The sequence below is a fragment of the Ciconia boyciana genome, chromosome 11 (genome assembly GCF_034638445.1).
Source record: "Ciconia boyciana chromosome 11, ASM3463844v1, whole genome shotgun sequence".
Classification (NCBI taxonomy): domain Eukaryota; kingdom Metazoa; phylum Chordata; class Aves; order Ciconiiformes; family Ciconiidae; genus Ciconia; species Ciconia boyciana.
In genome coordinates this window covers 13,351,743-13,366,574 of record NC_132944.1, presented here as the reverse complement: position 1 = coordinate 13,366,574, position 14,832 = coordinate 13,351,743, and the positions used below count along the sequence as shown (strand labels likewise).

The 14,832-nt window shown below is 47.5% G+C and overlaps 1 protein-coding gene across 1 annotated transcript; it reads right to left on the bottom strand.

Annotated features, from left to right (window-relative positions):
- Positions 1–913: 913 nt before the first annotated feature.
- On the bottom strand, positions 914–9,256 carry PROK2 (prokineticin 2). Its single transcript, XM_072876295.1, has 3 exons — positions 9,023–9,256; positions 5,275–5,400; positions 914–1,848 (listed from the first exon to the last, which is right to left on the bottom strand). Exons 1-3 carry the CDS (start codon positions 9,119–9,121, stop codon positions 1,723–1,725), a joined length of 351 nt encoding a protein of 116 aa, XP_072732396.1. The 5' UTR covers positions 9,122–9,256; the 3' UTR covers positions 914–1,722.
- Positions 9,257–14,832: the final 5,576 nt, after the last annotated feature.

The window sequence follows — 14,832 nt, the reverse complement described above, 5'->3', positions numbered from 1 at the left end:
CTGAGCTCCTCTAAGGCTTCAGATCTAATACAGGCACTTTGTACCTGATCACATGAATGCAAACCACATATAAAATTACTGCTTGGTGGCACCTCAGACTTTCTTTTTTTTTTTTCCTACAGGACCTGAGTCTGTTGTCACTTGCACAGCTGCCTTATTGCCACTGCAAAGGGTGAAGCAAAATATATAGGCTTTAGAGCAGGAGCCCTGGAGTTGGGCTGTTTAGAGTTGGGAGGATGCAATCCTATGTCTCAAGACACTTATTTTTCTAACTTGTGCAGGATCCACAAGGATCTGACCAAACAGCAGATGCAGTTGTTCCTTTCTGTCTCTTCATGGAGGCTGTGGAGCCCAGTGGAAGGTACCTGGTAAACTCGCTGGGACATTTCTCATCTTCTTTAATACAGGTGTTTGCTTTAATACAAGTGTGCTAACTTCTCCCAAACCCCTCATCGTCATCAGCAGCAAAGCACTGATTGTTGAAAGATGAATGACTTCACTTTTCCAGTTCCAGCATATGTTTGCATGTCTGAGAGCAAGAAATGTGTGAAACTCACACAAACTATTGGAATTCCAGCTCCAGGGACTGACAAGTAAATATGAAGTTACACAGTATTTCATAGAAAACCCACAAATTATATGTTTGCCGGGTTAAAGTTGATCCTTTGAGGCATGTGCCAAGAAAAACCTCTCGTATTAGCTACACCAAGATTCTTCCATCGTCTAAGACTGCAGCTTGGTTGAGGAGTTCATGCCTTGTAAACTGCTGAGTTTCCCTAAAAGCAGCCAAAGGCATATAAGCTTTTGCTAAGCTATCCGTAAGGAGCTCTGCTAGCTTGGGTGAATCAAGTGTGTGATAACACATTACAGTGAAGAAAAATGGAAAACCACAATGACAAAATACTGTTATAATATTAAAATAAATCAAATCATATACTGCCATTATTCTGATACAGAATTTTTACACAGCAAATTTGATACATATACAAGAAGTCAGGCAGCCCATTACAATAAACTTCAGGGTTCCTTTTTTAATATAAACTACATCTTAATACATAGTTTGAGATGATCAGGTAGTTTTACACCAACTCAAATAACAACAACTTATTCTCATCTTATAATACTAAAATAACAAAATCTTTTAATGCTTTGAATATTTAAATGTTTTGGTTCCACCTGCCACTTTTAAAAAGTGTAAAAACTACATCTATTGGTTAAACTTTTACCCTAGAGATGCGCCTAACTTACAAATACAGTTATATTAATAAAGATACAAAATGTAATGTAAATACAGTTTTTTGGCAATCATCATATGCTTCACACTATGCAATTATTAAACTCTCAGTTCAATTCAGGCATTCCAAAGTGTAAAAACATAGCCAAAATTTTCCAAAACTGACAATAATCTTGGAGGTTTTCATTCTGGGGTTAAGCTGGAACCATGAAGACCACGAGATGGTTCAGAAATCGTTAAGCTCCTGCCCTCAGAAAGCAGTGTTGCTTTAGCAGATGACATTTTGCTCACCCCAAAATGAAAGCATCTGCCACCACAAGTCCCTCGTGAAAACCTTGGCCACTACAGCACAGTATCTCATCTTCAGTTTTAATGTTAGTGAGGCAGGAAAGTATGGTAAAGGGCTTCCCCTGGCAAGTACCTTGTTTGTCACAATAACAAGAAAAAGAATACATTGAGTGGCTCTTTCTAGCACAGAATAGCTCCTGCTAAAAAAAGACATCTTCTTTTCTGAAGTCTGGTAAACATTTGAATTTGCTGGGAGAAATCCGTACGCAGGCCAGGCTGGGGAGACACGGGCAGGTGTGGTGCATCCGCCGCCCTGAGAAGGGAACCTGGGGACAAAGAGCACAGACATCAGGGACAGGGAGCACAGGCGATGGTGCTTGGGATGGATGGATTTGGATGAACAGCGGGGATATGGGGAACGCTGCCCGCCTCCCTCCATGGCAGGAGATCCCCACGAGCTGCAGCACAGGGGCTGGAGAGCAGATGGCAAAGCCAACCCCATTGCATTTCCCAGCCAAGCCACAGTTAAGAGCAAAATGTAACGGTCTGTGTTGCTGTGTACATCTACCTCTGTGACACATGTTCTCCATTTACTCCTGTTTCATAAAGGCATCTGTTGTGAACTGGCCTTAACTACACTGGCCTTTAGCATCGTATTTTGCGGCATTTACTGTGCAGGGGTTTCTGCTTGCCCTGATTCCTGCATTGCCATATGGCACAGAGCAGCCTGTCAGCTGCGTAGCAGGACCCGGGAACCACAGGATCCCGTGGTGATTCAGGCTGGAAGGGATCTCTGGAAGTCATCTCGCCTGACCTCCCTTTGAGCAGGATCCCCTCGCCACAGGGCAGAGGTTTCTCATTTCATCCCACCCTCCTCCAGCCACGCTGTGTTGCAGGGAGCATACATACGGACTGCATTAAACAAATTTAATTGCGCTACGATGTGCACATGCACTGACACTCTTTAACAACTTGATTACAAGCTCCCTCTTTTACAGGAGCCATGCCTCCGCCAGCACATGAGCCGAGCGGGACAGCCCAGTGGGATGGTGTGGCTGGGAGCCACGGTGCTGCCGGCCAGCTGCGTGCACTGAGCATCTGGCGGGATGCAGGAGGGAAGCACAGAGGTACAAAGCTGCCACTGCCAGCCAAGCAGGCAGCCCTAATTCCCTCGTTTCCTGATTTCTGGGCATTTTGAGGCTGCAATTTTAATATTCTGAGATTGCTTTGTGTCAGTGTGCAATTTTTCTCTTTAAGAAAAAGTCAAGGGAGAAAGTCCCACATGTTCCCCTGTGCATCACACCAAGGACCTGCCCGACTCCAGTGACACCCTGCTGGGCATGGGGGGCGAGCGGGGGGCTCACATTGCCTGCGGTGCCCTGGGCCAGCACCAGCCCCCTGCCCGGCACCATCTGAAGAGCAGCCCCAGAGCAAGGGATGCCATGGGCTTTCTGATGCCATCTGCCACGGCCCCGTGAGCGGAGAGGCCACCGACCACGGGTGCCAGGGACTCCCCACGGGAATCACACCTCTCAGGTGCCCACGCACAGCGCTACAGAAAAACCTAAAATCTGAGCTCCTCGGGCTGGTAAGGCTGACTCAGAGATACCTCTCAGCCCTCTGACAGCTCAAATGATTTATTCAAGACGTTACATTCGCAGCAAGGAAACGTTCGTTTCAGCAGCACTCCCATGCTGAAGACGTGGCTTAATAACGCACCTGGCTGGGGACAGGCAGCGGGTGACAGCTCTGCAGGACAGGCACTTTGCCGGGGCGTGCGGCTTCTGCCTGCACAGAGAGCGCCCACGTGCCTGGGGCCCGTGCTGGCGACGCTGGCTGAGCCGGTGCATGCTTTGCCACGCCGTGTGCCCAGCACCAGGTTTTAATGAGCATGGGGCGATGGGAGTTTGGAGGTGAAAAGAAAAAAAGGGAGCTCCTAGGAGAGACGTGGGGGTTATGTGCAAGGTGCACCGTGGCAGCAAAGCCACCCCCGTGCTGCCAGCTCTGTCTGCTGACCCGCCAAACCTCACCTGCCTGGCCCTGCCTGCAAACCCTGCCTCTGCAATGCCAACGGAGATTGCTAGCGGCATCCAGCCAACGCCATCTAGTTGCTGAGAAGGAAACTAGAAGGTGGAAACCCAACGGCCAGCCATCTCCTCCAGGGTGTCTTCAGGCTCCTCTGGAGGTCCCTGAGGTGGTGGCATGGCCATGGTGGTGCCTGCTTTGTACCTGACCTGCAGGCAAATGAAAGGTTTTGGTGCTGAGGGCAACTGGTCTCTCAGCTGCCCCCTACCCAAATATCTAGGGGAAGAGGAACCATTGAGCAAACTCTCCATCCTTAAAAATACCTAATTTCACATACTACAGTAAATCAATTTGCTTTGTGTTTGTCACAAAGAGCAGTGGGGTGAGGAATCTAAATCTAAAATTAACCTCATAAAGCTTATAAACATCAGTGACTGTGACCGCAAGTCTGGGGTGGACAGGCGTCTTCTCTGACTGTAATTACATGGGCAATTAGCTTAAGATATATCAGACAGTATAAATTATTACCCGATAGCAATAAGCTCATAAAAACCCTAGAAGACAATTTCTCCTATCCTGAAACTCCTGTCAATGTAAACAGCCCTTACAAGAAAAACCTGCTACATTACATAGTAAAACAGAGAATTTGGTCCCCAATATCACAGCAGAAGATTTAAAAATTTGACTGTAATAGAACAGAGCCTTGCAATTCCTAAAACTGAGAAAATAAACCATAGATACTGACCTGAGAAGCCAGGCATTAGATGAGACAGTGAGAGAGGCAGCTAACTAGCTGCACATTTATAATCTAAATTTTTTGCCGTGATATCTTTCACATGTGATGACTCTTGGGCCATATCCTTCCCTGAGGATGGCTCTGAAGACCACCAGGTTCTCAAGCTCCTTAGTAACATCCCATTCAATCTTTTGTATACAGATTGTATTATTTATAAGTAAACAGCCTTTTTCATAGTACATCTAATATGCATAATTACATAACCTTAAATAAATGTATTTGTTAATATCATTATATTAATAGTGTAGTGTATCATATGATAATATACTAATATATAACTAGCGTTATAGATGTGTGTGTATATATGTATACATACGTATATATTCAAAATTAATAGGTAGAATAGAAGCGAAGAGAGCCTGTGGTGAGTTCTCAAGTACAAGTGTGTGCCAACACTTTCTCAACGGCTTTTGAAGGCACCAGCGGCTCTGAGCCTCTGGACATTGCTGTTTGATGGCAGGGACCCTGCTGCCGTGAGGCACCAGGTGTCCCAACATCGGCTGGTGGTGTTTTTATGCTTGTGATGGGATCTTGTCCAGTCCCACTGAGGTCGGTGGTGTTTACTACGCTCCTGCTCACAGGCGTAGGCATTGCCAGGGTTGGGCTTGGGAACTGCTAAGGCTGTTCTGGATCGTGTAATGAAGCAAAATGGCAACAACAAACTAATAAGAAAACAAACTGAAAAGTGTGTATTACTTTCATCCTCGGATTCTCTTCAGCATAATTCTGACAGTAATGTATTTCCTTACGTAGGTACCTTCAGCATTAATTTCCATACAGATGCAAATGGCTGGGTATTGTAACGCATGGGATGCTTCCCCGCCTTTTCACCACGTATAGTTTTTATGCAATGTAACGTACAGCGCAGTATATTCCTGTTTCTTTCTGCCCTGCCAGCTCTGGTCCCACAGCCCCCCGGTGACATACTCACTCGGTGACTCAAAGGATGGCACTCTTCTCCCAAATTTCCCATCGGCGTGCACATTCGCAGGCTGCGGATCCACAGGCTAACAGCACAGCACATCCCTCCTCCACACTGCTGGTCTCGGTCGCAGGCCTGGAGTTCAATACAGCATTAGGCAAACAAAATGAATAATAAATATATTCCAGAAATAGGACAGATCAGGTGCTCAAGAGCTGCCTCTGACACCCCACAAGTTATCATGGCTCATTAAGGCTGAATAACAAGATTTAAGGCTGATTCGCAATATTTATATCTCCCATGGATCTGAACATGCAGGCTCCTGGCACATTTCAGAGTTGAGCCCGGGATGTTTAAAGCCACGACCACGTACGGAGCTGCTCAGGGCCGAATCCAGGACTGGCAGTGATTTACAGTCCCAGCGTCTGAGAACTGATGGACTGTGGCACATCCCACTCTACTTTCCCAGACTGGAGCCTGAGTGGGCTCAGGCAGGTGCAAGGACCAAGTGCACCAAACACTCAGGAATCCTGTCCTACAGAAAAGCTAAGATAGGAAATTATCCATTAATTTAAAGACTTTTAAGTAACTATTCCTTCTAGTTCCTTATGATAATATCTTATGGTTGAGTGCCTTTGCAAATGCAAGACTGCGTGTTAGTTTTATCAGAGAAGTCCAAGTGGAAGTAGCTAAAATAGAACTTTAAATAAGGATTCTGTGGTTGTTATCTAGAATTACATGTAACTAAAAGAGGTCTTAAATGTGTAATAGAAAAAGCCAAAAACATTTTTTGGCTTAGATAAGGACAAACCAAAATACAAACTATTGTGTATGTTTTAAAAAGCAGAAACCATGAAAAGCAATTGACATGTTAGGGTTTGGAAACAGGTTACTGCACATCTCTTGCTTATTTTTTAACCAAAAGCTTATCAGACTTTTTACTATATTAATTTAATGCAAAAAGCAGTCTCCTTTCTCTGATGAGAAATTCCATTAGTTAAAGGTTCTGATTACACCTCAAAGGTAAGCTTAATTAACTCACTTCTCTTTAAAGTCTGACAGCAGGAGTGACAGACCAAAGATACTGGTCAGCAGTACATAAACAGGCAACTTGTAAAAATGTACATAAAAGATGATAACAGCTGTGGGGAAGGCTGTGTATCAGAACAAACATTTGCTCGAGGCAAAAAGCTTGCAGATCTTACCCTGGGATTTACATGATAAATGCTATTAGACTGTACTCTACTGGGTAAATATTACACTATTTCAACCAGCAGAAGCCAGATCAAAATACGTATTTACAGATCAGCTAGTAATTTAGGAAAAAGCTGTTGCATGAGGGTCAAGCCATCAAACAGTGTGTGTAGCCCAAACAACTAGCACTCTTCCTAAAGACACATTTAATGAAGCAGACAGCTCTATGCTACAGATGAGCCCAAACACACAGAGTATTTACTTATAAGACTAATATGGCCATAAAACTACCACTACAGCCTGCCAGGTAGATAATATTTACTTTCTAACCTCTTTCTTAAAAAAAAAAAAGGCGCTGTAATGGTCTAATTTTGCCCTAGTCACAAAAAACTGCAGGTCCAGTGATTTTGGCTGCCCCCAGCATCCGGCATCCACTGCTCAGCTGGAGTCACAGGCTCTGCTATTCCTCACCAGCCAGCTCCTGACCCCCTTTTTATCTCAGTTGTATCTCAAACCCCATCCATCTCCGTGGGACTGGCAGAACTTTTAAGGCTCCCTTTCAAAAAATGTATGACAAGTTTTTTAAATATTCAACCCAAATGCTCCTGCCCACACCTCATCTCCAATGTGTAATTCATACTGCTACTCCTAATGTTCACAGGACACAACCTGAAGGACACTCCTCTTCAGCACCCCATTTAAACACAGTTTTGTGGAAAATTCAGCTCGAGGGAAAAGTCCCAAGTGAAATGCTGGCTCAAAGGCGGCTGAAGTCAGCACATGAACTACCACTGAAGTGAGGAAGGTTTGAATCAAGTCTTAAATTGCAAAGGAAAAGCACCTTTCAGGCTCAGAGGATGGGGATGGGAACACCTACGTCAGCTCTTGTCTGAGGTTTGCCTGTTCATCAGAAGCCAAAAATGCATCAAAGTGGTTTAAGCAGAAATGCCTTGCAATAGTTAATAAAGTAACATTTTCTACTTCTAATCTATTTTTACTTTTTGAATCTGCTTTCTCCTTGATCTGTTATTCAGCGCTTCATAATTACTCTATTTAATGGATTAATTGTGCTTTAAAGGTGTAGCCACAACTCTAATCACAGACTTATATAAACTGGTCCTCCATTGCTAGAAATATTTCTACTTAAAAGGAAAATTCTCGAGTATTAAAAAATTCCTCCACACTCTCTGCTCTGAAAATTAATCAGTCCTGGGAACTGATCTGACGTCCAGAGAAATGCCTACGAGCTGTTTCACGGACTTCAGTGAAGTCCAGACGGGGAGCCTGGACAGCCACGGAGTAATCTGCTGCTGCGAGGACAGCTTCTGATGGTTACAAAAGACATGCAAGCTCCTGAAGGAATGCAAGCGCTGGGTTATTAATCCAAAGCAAACACTAAAAAAATCATTTTATTTAAGAGTGATGCAACGCTTTGGGTTAAATAATGTCTTTGGAAAAAAAATATTTTCACAACCAAAGTAAATCTCAAGCCTAAAAACAACAACAACAACAACAGAGGACTCATTTGCAATGGGTGCCTACTGAGGAAAAAAAGCAACACAGATATACTCAAAGAAAATAAAAAAGCAAGCAGTGTTTTGCGATGGTTGCAATAGTGGGGCCAACCCTGCAAGCGGTAGGACTGGAGGAGCTGGAGAAACTCCGGGTGCAGAAGCAGGAGGTGCAGTGCCCCGAGCCGGGCCCTCCCGGGGCAGGTTTGGGGGCAGCCGGGCCCTCCCGGGGCAGGTTTGGGGGCAGCCGGGCTGGGGACTGCGTGGGGGAGCAGCCTCCAGCCCTGGAGAAGCAGCGGGAGCCTCTGCACACCCACGGAGCAGCCTGGAGACACCCCCCTGCCGAGTCCGGGCGTCCCTCACCCCAAAGGGACAGACCCCACACCGTGGCATCCCGCACCCCAGAGACCCGCAAGTCCTGGTATCACCCACCGCAGAGAGACGCCCCACATCCTAGCATCACTCGCCCTAGAGAGACCCCCAGCTCCGGGCATCCCTCACCCCAGAGGGACCCCCACGTCCTGGTATCACTTATCCCAGACATACCCCCACGCCCTGGCATCTCTCATCCCCTGGCACAGCCCGCCCTTCCCCGTCCTGGTTATCGCTTCTCCCAGAGAGACCCCCAGCTCCGGGCATCCCTCGCCCCACGCGAGACCCCTCTGTCCTGGCGTCACTTATCCCGGGCAGACCCCGAGCCCCGGCAGCGCTCACCCCAGAGAGACCCCCCCCCAGCTCCGGGCATCCCTCACGGCAGAGAGAGCTCCCCTACATCCTGGCATCGCTTACCGCGGGCGGCCCCCACGTCCCGCTACCCCTCCCCGCAGACAGACCCCCAAGTCCTGTCCCCGCTCTCCCGGCGCAAGCACCCCAGCCCCCCGCCGCTCCCCGCTCCCGGCGCAGCCCCCGCCGCCGCACGCCTTCCCGCCGAGCCCCCCGCCCGGCTCCCGCCCGCCCGCGGCTGCCGGCGCCGGTGCCGGTGCCGGCGCGGCGGGTCCCGTCGGTGCCGTCGGTCGCGGCCGGCCCGCGCGGTGCCGTGCGGCGGCGCTCACCCCGGTGATGACGGCGCCGTGCCCCGCGGCCAGCAGCAGCGCCAGCAGCAGCAGCAGCGGCGGCGGCAGCGGCGGCGGAGCGCCGCGCAAGCTCCGCATGCTGCCGTCCCGCGGCCGCGGCCCCTGCGCTCCCCGCGGGCGCAGCGCGGCGCAGCGGAGCCGGGCGCGGCGGCCGCCCCAGCCGTTATAAAGCCGGGGGCTGCCGTCGGCGGCAGCGTGAGTCACCCCCGCCCTGGCAGCGCCGCGGCCGCGGACCGCCGCGCGCACCCCACCGCGCCCAGGTGCGCGGCCGCGGGACGGGCCTCCGCGGCTGCGGGGGGGCAGCCCACGGCGGCGGGGGGCGTCCCGCAGCAGGACCGGGGGACATCCCACGGCAGTCCGGGGACGCCCGCGAATGTAGGGGGCATCCCCCAGCAGGGCTGGGGGGGGGACATCCCCCAGCAGGTTGGGGACATCCGGCAGCAGGGCTGGGGTGGGGGGGGACATCCCCCAGCGGGTTGGGGACATCCCCCAGTGGGTTGGGGACACCCCCCAGCGGGTTGGGGACATCCCGCAGCAGGTCTGGGGGACATCCCAGGGCTGGCTGGGGGACATCCCGCAGCAGGTCTAGGAGGACATCCCAGCGCTGGCTGGGGGACATCCTGCAGCAGGTTGGGGGCAGCACACAGCAGGTCCAGAGGATCCTGCAGCATTTGGGGGGCATCCCACAGCAGGGTAGAGCCCATCCCGCAGCGGCTCACGGGCAGCCCAGAGCCACTGGAGCCAGCCTGGAGGCCTGTCTTGGCTCCAGTGCCCACGTCCCCTCTGCTTGTGCTCCTCAAGCTCCCTGGCCTGCAGCAGCCCCAGCAGTTCTCCTGCCAGCCCCCGTGCCGATGTTCCCCCCGCTGCCCTCTATGAATGGGAACCGCCTGCAGCCCCTGACCTGGCCTCTGCTGAGCCCCCGGCAGCGCTGTGGGCATGGCCGTGGTGGGGGGACACACAAGCTGCACCTCACCTTGTCTGGGGTAGAGAAGCATCGAAGCAAATTTACCCCACAGGTCCCATAAGAATTGAATCAACCCTGGTCCCTCCTTACTGCACTTAGCCCAAGAAGTGCCAATGGTGAGTAAAGAAGTAATGCCCATGTGCACTTCTTCACCTTGCTCCTTTGTGGACCTGTCTGAGCACCTGGGCACTCTGGAACCCAAAACCCCTTTGAGCTCACATTCTCCTGCTCCCCCTCCTGCCTGTGCTTCTCCCCCCTGCCGCAGGCAGCCCCTGCCCCTGCCTCTGCCTGAGCCCTCCTGGCTCCTGCAGCACCCAAGGGCACAGGGAGGAAAACAGCTCTCTCCTTCGGCAGGGCTGGCTCCCACGCGAAGATCTGGGGGGAAGGTGGTGGGAAGACGGGGCAGAGGGAGCAGGGACCCCTGTTTCAGAGGCAGGGCACCGCTAGCTCCTTCCAGCCCTAATGCCAGGCCATGGTCTGATTGTCTTGGTGAGCTCCTCTTTCTAGATGTACACCGCTTAAATTTAACACAAGCCGAGGTTTAACGACTAGTGGTGGTGCCTTCGGGCACCTCTGTCCCCTGTGGAGGAAGGACGTCAGAGCCCAGTGACAGTCAGTAAAACACATGCAGAGTTTCCTTCCCTGCCTCTTTCTTACTGTTTTTCTTCTCTATTTTCTTTTCCTTACTTTTCCAGCTCTTTATACTTACTTCTTTTTACCTTTCCTCTCCCTCCTAACTCCCTTTTTGTCCCTTTTCCTGGCTCTCTGTCCCCACTTCCATCTCTCCTGTCCCTCTGTGCTGCCCACCCCCTCCAGTGTGTCCCGTTCTCACATGTAGGTCCCTGTTTTCTCAGATTTTTCAAATTCTCTTTTTCCAAACAGGAAGGCTGAGCCTTTGCAGAACCCACACTTCCCTGAGTCCTCAAACAGTCTCATTCTTCAGCTGAGGTGAGTTTAAGCGCAGCTGAAGGGGAGCATATAACGCACCGAGTGTCTCGGCACGCTCCCGCTTGGTTCAGTCCCGGTCAGGAGCTGTCGAATTGATTCGTTCGCGGCATCCCCTCGGGGGCTCAGTCTGTCTGTAGGTGTTTTCATTACAAACGTGGCCTTTTTGGGTGCTTATGGCTATTTTGTAAAAGTGCACTCAAGACAAATACGGGCTGAGTAAATAGAGCCTTACTCCAAGGATGCTTTAAAGGCAAATTTGGATAAGCCAATTTTGACATGAAAGTATTAAAAATAACTGGGATGGATCCTTAGCTGTTGTAAATCCATGTGGCTGGCCTGAACCATCACCATTTTAAACCAGGTGAAGGGATTAGCTTGTTTTAAATTTTATTCGTATCCTAGAAACTAAAAATGAATGTAAAACAGGAATGATTATTTTCACAATCCCCAGGTGCCCAGAACTTTAAAAAACAAATTATAATTTTCAGCTCTAAACCTCCTGATCCTTCAAAAATGCTACAGAATTGAGGGGAAATGAAAAGGAGGAAGGGAAGAATTTTGTGCAGTTTTATGTAGACTCAGTCATTTCTTGTAAAAGCCATTTTACATAAAAGGTATAATTTATGAAAGGTTGCCAGTCATCAGCCTGGAAGGGCAGTATTATGTGTTAAGATGGGTATGCTATAGACTTACTAGCATCCACCCTAACCAATATTCCTACTACCAACTTGTGCTAAAACTGGTTTGCTATTAGAAGAGATCTTACACATCTATATGGCCTTTAGGTGATTACAAAGTTGTAATGAAACATTAATTAAATCCAATTAAATGATTGCTGTTCTTAAAAAACTGAAAGTTGAGGGGGTGAATCTCTGAATTTCAGTGTCATTACCTCATAGAGAATTGTTCAACTACAAAAGTAGTAAAAATCCACAGTGTGTCTTAAATGTAAATCTTCATATTGCCCATCTCATAAATGCACCAGAATTTCAGAAGTTCTTTTCTTTTGATCCACTTTGAAGGATAGCCTCATATTAGTTTTCTTAGTTTAAATGGGTTTTTTGCATAGTTGGGTTTTTACTGAACAAATTCATTCTGAAACATGTAACATTTCTCTTAGTATTTCTTTCTGTCTTTGCAGGTACAGTACCAAAAATGCCCCGGAGTGCACCTGGGGACACAAGTGACAGACACTATATATAACCCAGCCTAGTGCAGAAGCAGCTTTCCAGCCTCTCTCTTACATTATCACAATTAACACAGATATCTTGCCCGTTCCGCCACGTAGATACTTGTCCAACTGACATCTGCAACACTATCCCAGTGTAAATGAATCTACCTCATAAGAACTTTTTTCCTTCCATATGAAAGCACCCCACAGTAGGATCCAGTGGAGTCACCCTGTAGGTGAGGCTTCAGTGAAGTTACAGCTTTGGCTATGCTTGGGTAGGGTTAGGCTTCTCCCCAAGAGGGAACCCAAGAAGTCCCATTTTCAGATCGCCTTCATAAATCCACTAAATATTTTCTACTATAAAAACTCTAATATCAGAATTAGGAAATATCACTCCAAATTCATCATGATACTTTAGATTTGACACAGTATATTAACGATCATCCAAAAGTCCTCAGCTGCTTTAAGAACCCAGAGTGAAACACCTATTTTTAGCTTTCAGTGCTGTTGGTAGCTCTCTCTGGTTCTTCTCAAAGCCTCAATTTTACTGAAAGCTAACTGTCTATGAGTAGGCATTCAAATAATTATTTGGCCTATTCAAGTGATAATGCACTACAGAGTTTACAGATTTTGAAGACTAAGAATGTGAATAAATCAGCTATCTAAAAAGATAATTTTCTCATGAAAGGAATGAGAAAAAGCATATAATGCGAGACAGGAGAATTAACTTTTTGTCCTAAAAAGTCTCTTAATAACGACAGTATCTAATTTGTTTAATCTTTCACACTATGTATTCAACAGTGGTCTGAATTCAGCAAAGTGGTGCAAGTTTGCTGACTCTCATACAGGAAGAATATAATTATCTGTATCAGATGCTTATATAGAATTATAGGAAGACCTCAAATCAGTTGTCTTGAGTGCCTGGAATAACCTGAACATGCAGTTTGTGCAAGAATATCCGAATTCCTAAGCTGTAAGCTGGGTTGGGATGCCATCCTTCTCTCACCCAACGTTTCTGGTTTATGTCAATAATTAATGTTCAGTGAAGCAGAGGCCCCCAACATTTACCCAAGGAAGAGGGTCCCCAGCATTTACCCAACTACCATTTATGTTTAAGTTGCAAAGATTTTTGTAAATTACTTCTAAGTTTTCTACCTCTCTCTCTGATGTGGCTGAAGTTGGCCAGTGTCTTCAGAAGTTGCCAGCAGCGGGCTGGCTGAGGAAACGGAGGCTTCGTACCTGCAACTCTCACTGAGATTATAAAACCCAGCTGGGATCCGAAGTGTAAAGGGCTTAGCAAGTCTGGGCACCCACCGATACGATTCTAGATCATATAGACAGCAGTTTGCGTCATTGTGTAACATACAGAAAATGAAAGGTAATTTTGACTGCTATATGCAAGTCTCACACTTGTAGTTGCCTTCGGAGATGTCCATGAGGCTGCTGCTTGCATGAACTTGTACGCAAGCCTGAGAGGTCAGCACGTATCTGCGCCGGCATGGGCGAGGAGGCAGCGTGGAGAGCAGCAGCAGCACGTCCACCCACAGCCACGCAGCAGCCAGTTGTGGAAGAAACAAGGAACCGCTTACTGTGAAGGGGACAGCTTGCATCCACAGTTCAGAGTGAGCCACAACTGTCTGTCTTCATGATTACCGCACCCCAGGCTCACATCTGGCCTCTTCTGACATCAAATAAACTAATTAATTAAAAAAGAGTCTTAAAAGACATGCAGATTTTAGGATTAGAAGAGGCACTGTAGTCTGAATTCCTACTAAATCAAGCCATAAATTTCATTAGTGAATCCTAAATATAAAGAGGTAAGTTGTGTTTTAAACTAGCACATATCTCAAGAGAAATCAAGCATTGACTTAAAACAATGAATTCACCACTTCCCTCAGCGAACTGCTCCAACTCTTAAAACCTCATTTTCTGTTTGAATTTCACTGATTTGGACCAGCAGATGATATTATGCCCTCTAATATCAGGAATTTTCACCTTCTACATGTAATTACAAGCTGGGAACAAATTCCACGACACCTGTTTATTAACATTGAGCCCTTTTACTCTCTCACTACAAAGCAACATTTTTGTCACCATGAACTTATTCTGGTAGCTCATCTCCAAGCCCCTTCCAATAGATAACAAACTTTGTAAAGTTTCTGGCATGACTGCAGGAATATTCTCACCCCATACGATTAGCCACACAGCTCTATTCTTAGTTATGTATTCTCGCAGACCAAGTCAACTATCAGCATATAAACAGAAACAGCCTTGTGAATACACTAATAAAAATGAAACACATTTCCAGAAATCTTCAGCAACAAAAAAGCATCTCGAAGTGTTTTTATTCCTGAGGTCAGATAAGAATAGTTGTAAGGAGCTGCTGTTCTATCAGTATGTTCCTAGTGTCGTATTACGCGGCTTTTCAGTGCTGCCGTTGTCATAGTAGTCCACGAAGAACCTTATGTAAGGAAAAAAGATGATGGTTCTGCAGTATGTTAAAAAACAGCGTTTAACAGATAAGCCCTAATGTTCTAGATTAGGGATTCTTACTCCCTTATTCTGCACTGGATCATGTAACTGCATGAATCATTTTGACTGCGAAGTACACGATCTCCCAGCAGCTCAGATGGATTGAAGTGGAATATTACAGAGTCTACTCATGAAACAGTGGCAGCGGTAGAACAAGAAAAAGCTGCAAACGTA

Excerpts from the sequence above, each read along its gene's own strand:
- PROK2 (XM_072876295.1), bottom strand. The coding sequence starts at position 9,121 with ATGCGGAGCTTGCGCGGCGCTCCGCCGCCGCTGCCGCCGCCGCTGCTG. Across the intron at positions 5,401-9,022 it reads ACGGCGCCGTCATCACCGGG|GCCTGCGACCGAGACCAGCA; the intron begins GTGAGCGCCGCC and ends ATTGAACTCCAG. Across the intron at positions 1,849-5,274 it reads GCCATCCTTTGAGTCACCGA|GTTCCCTTCTCAGGGCGGCG; the intron begins GTGAGTATGTCA and ends CTTTGTCCCCAG.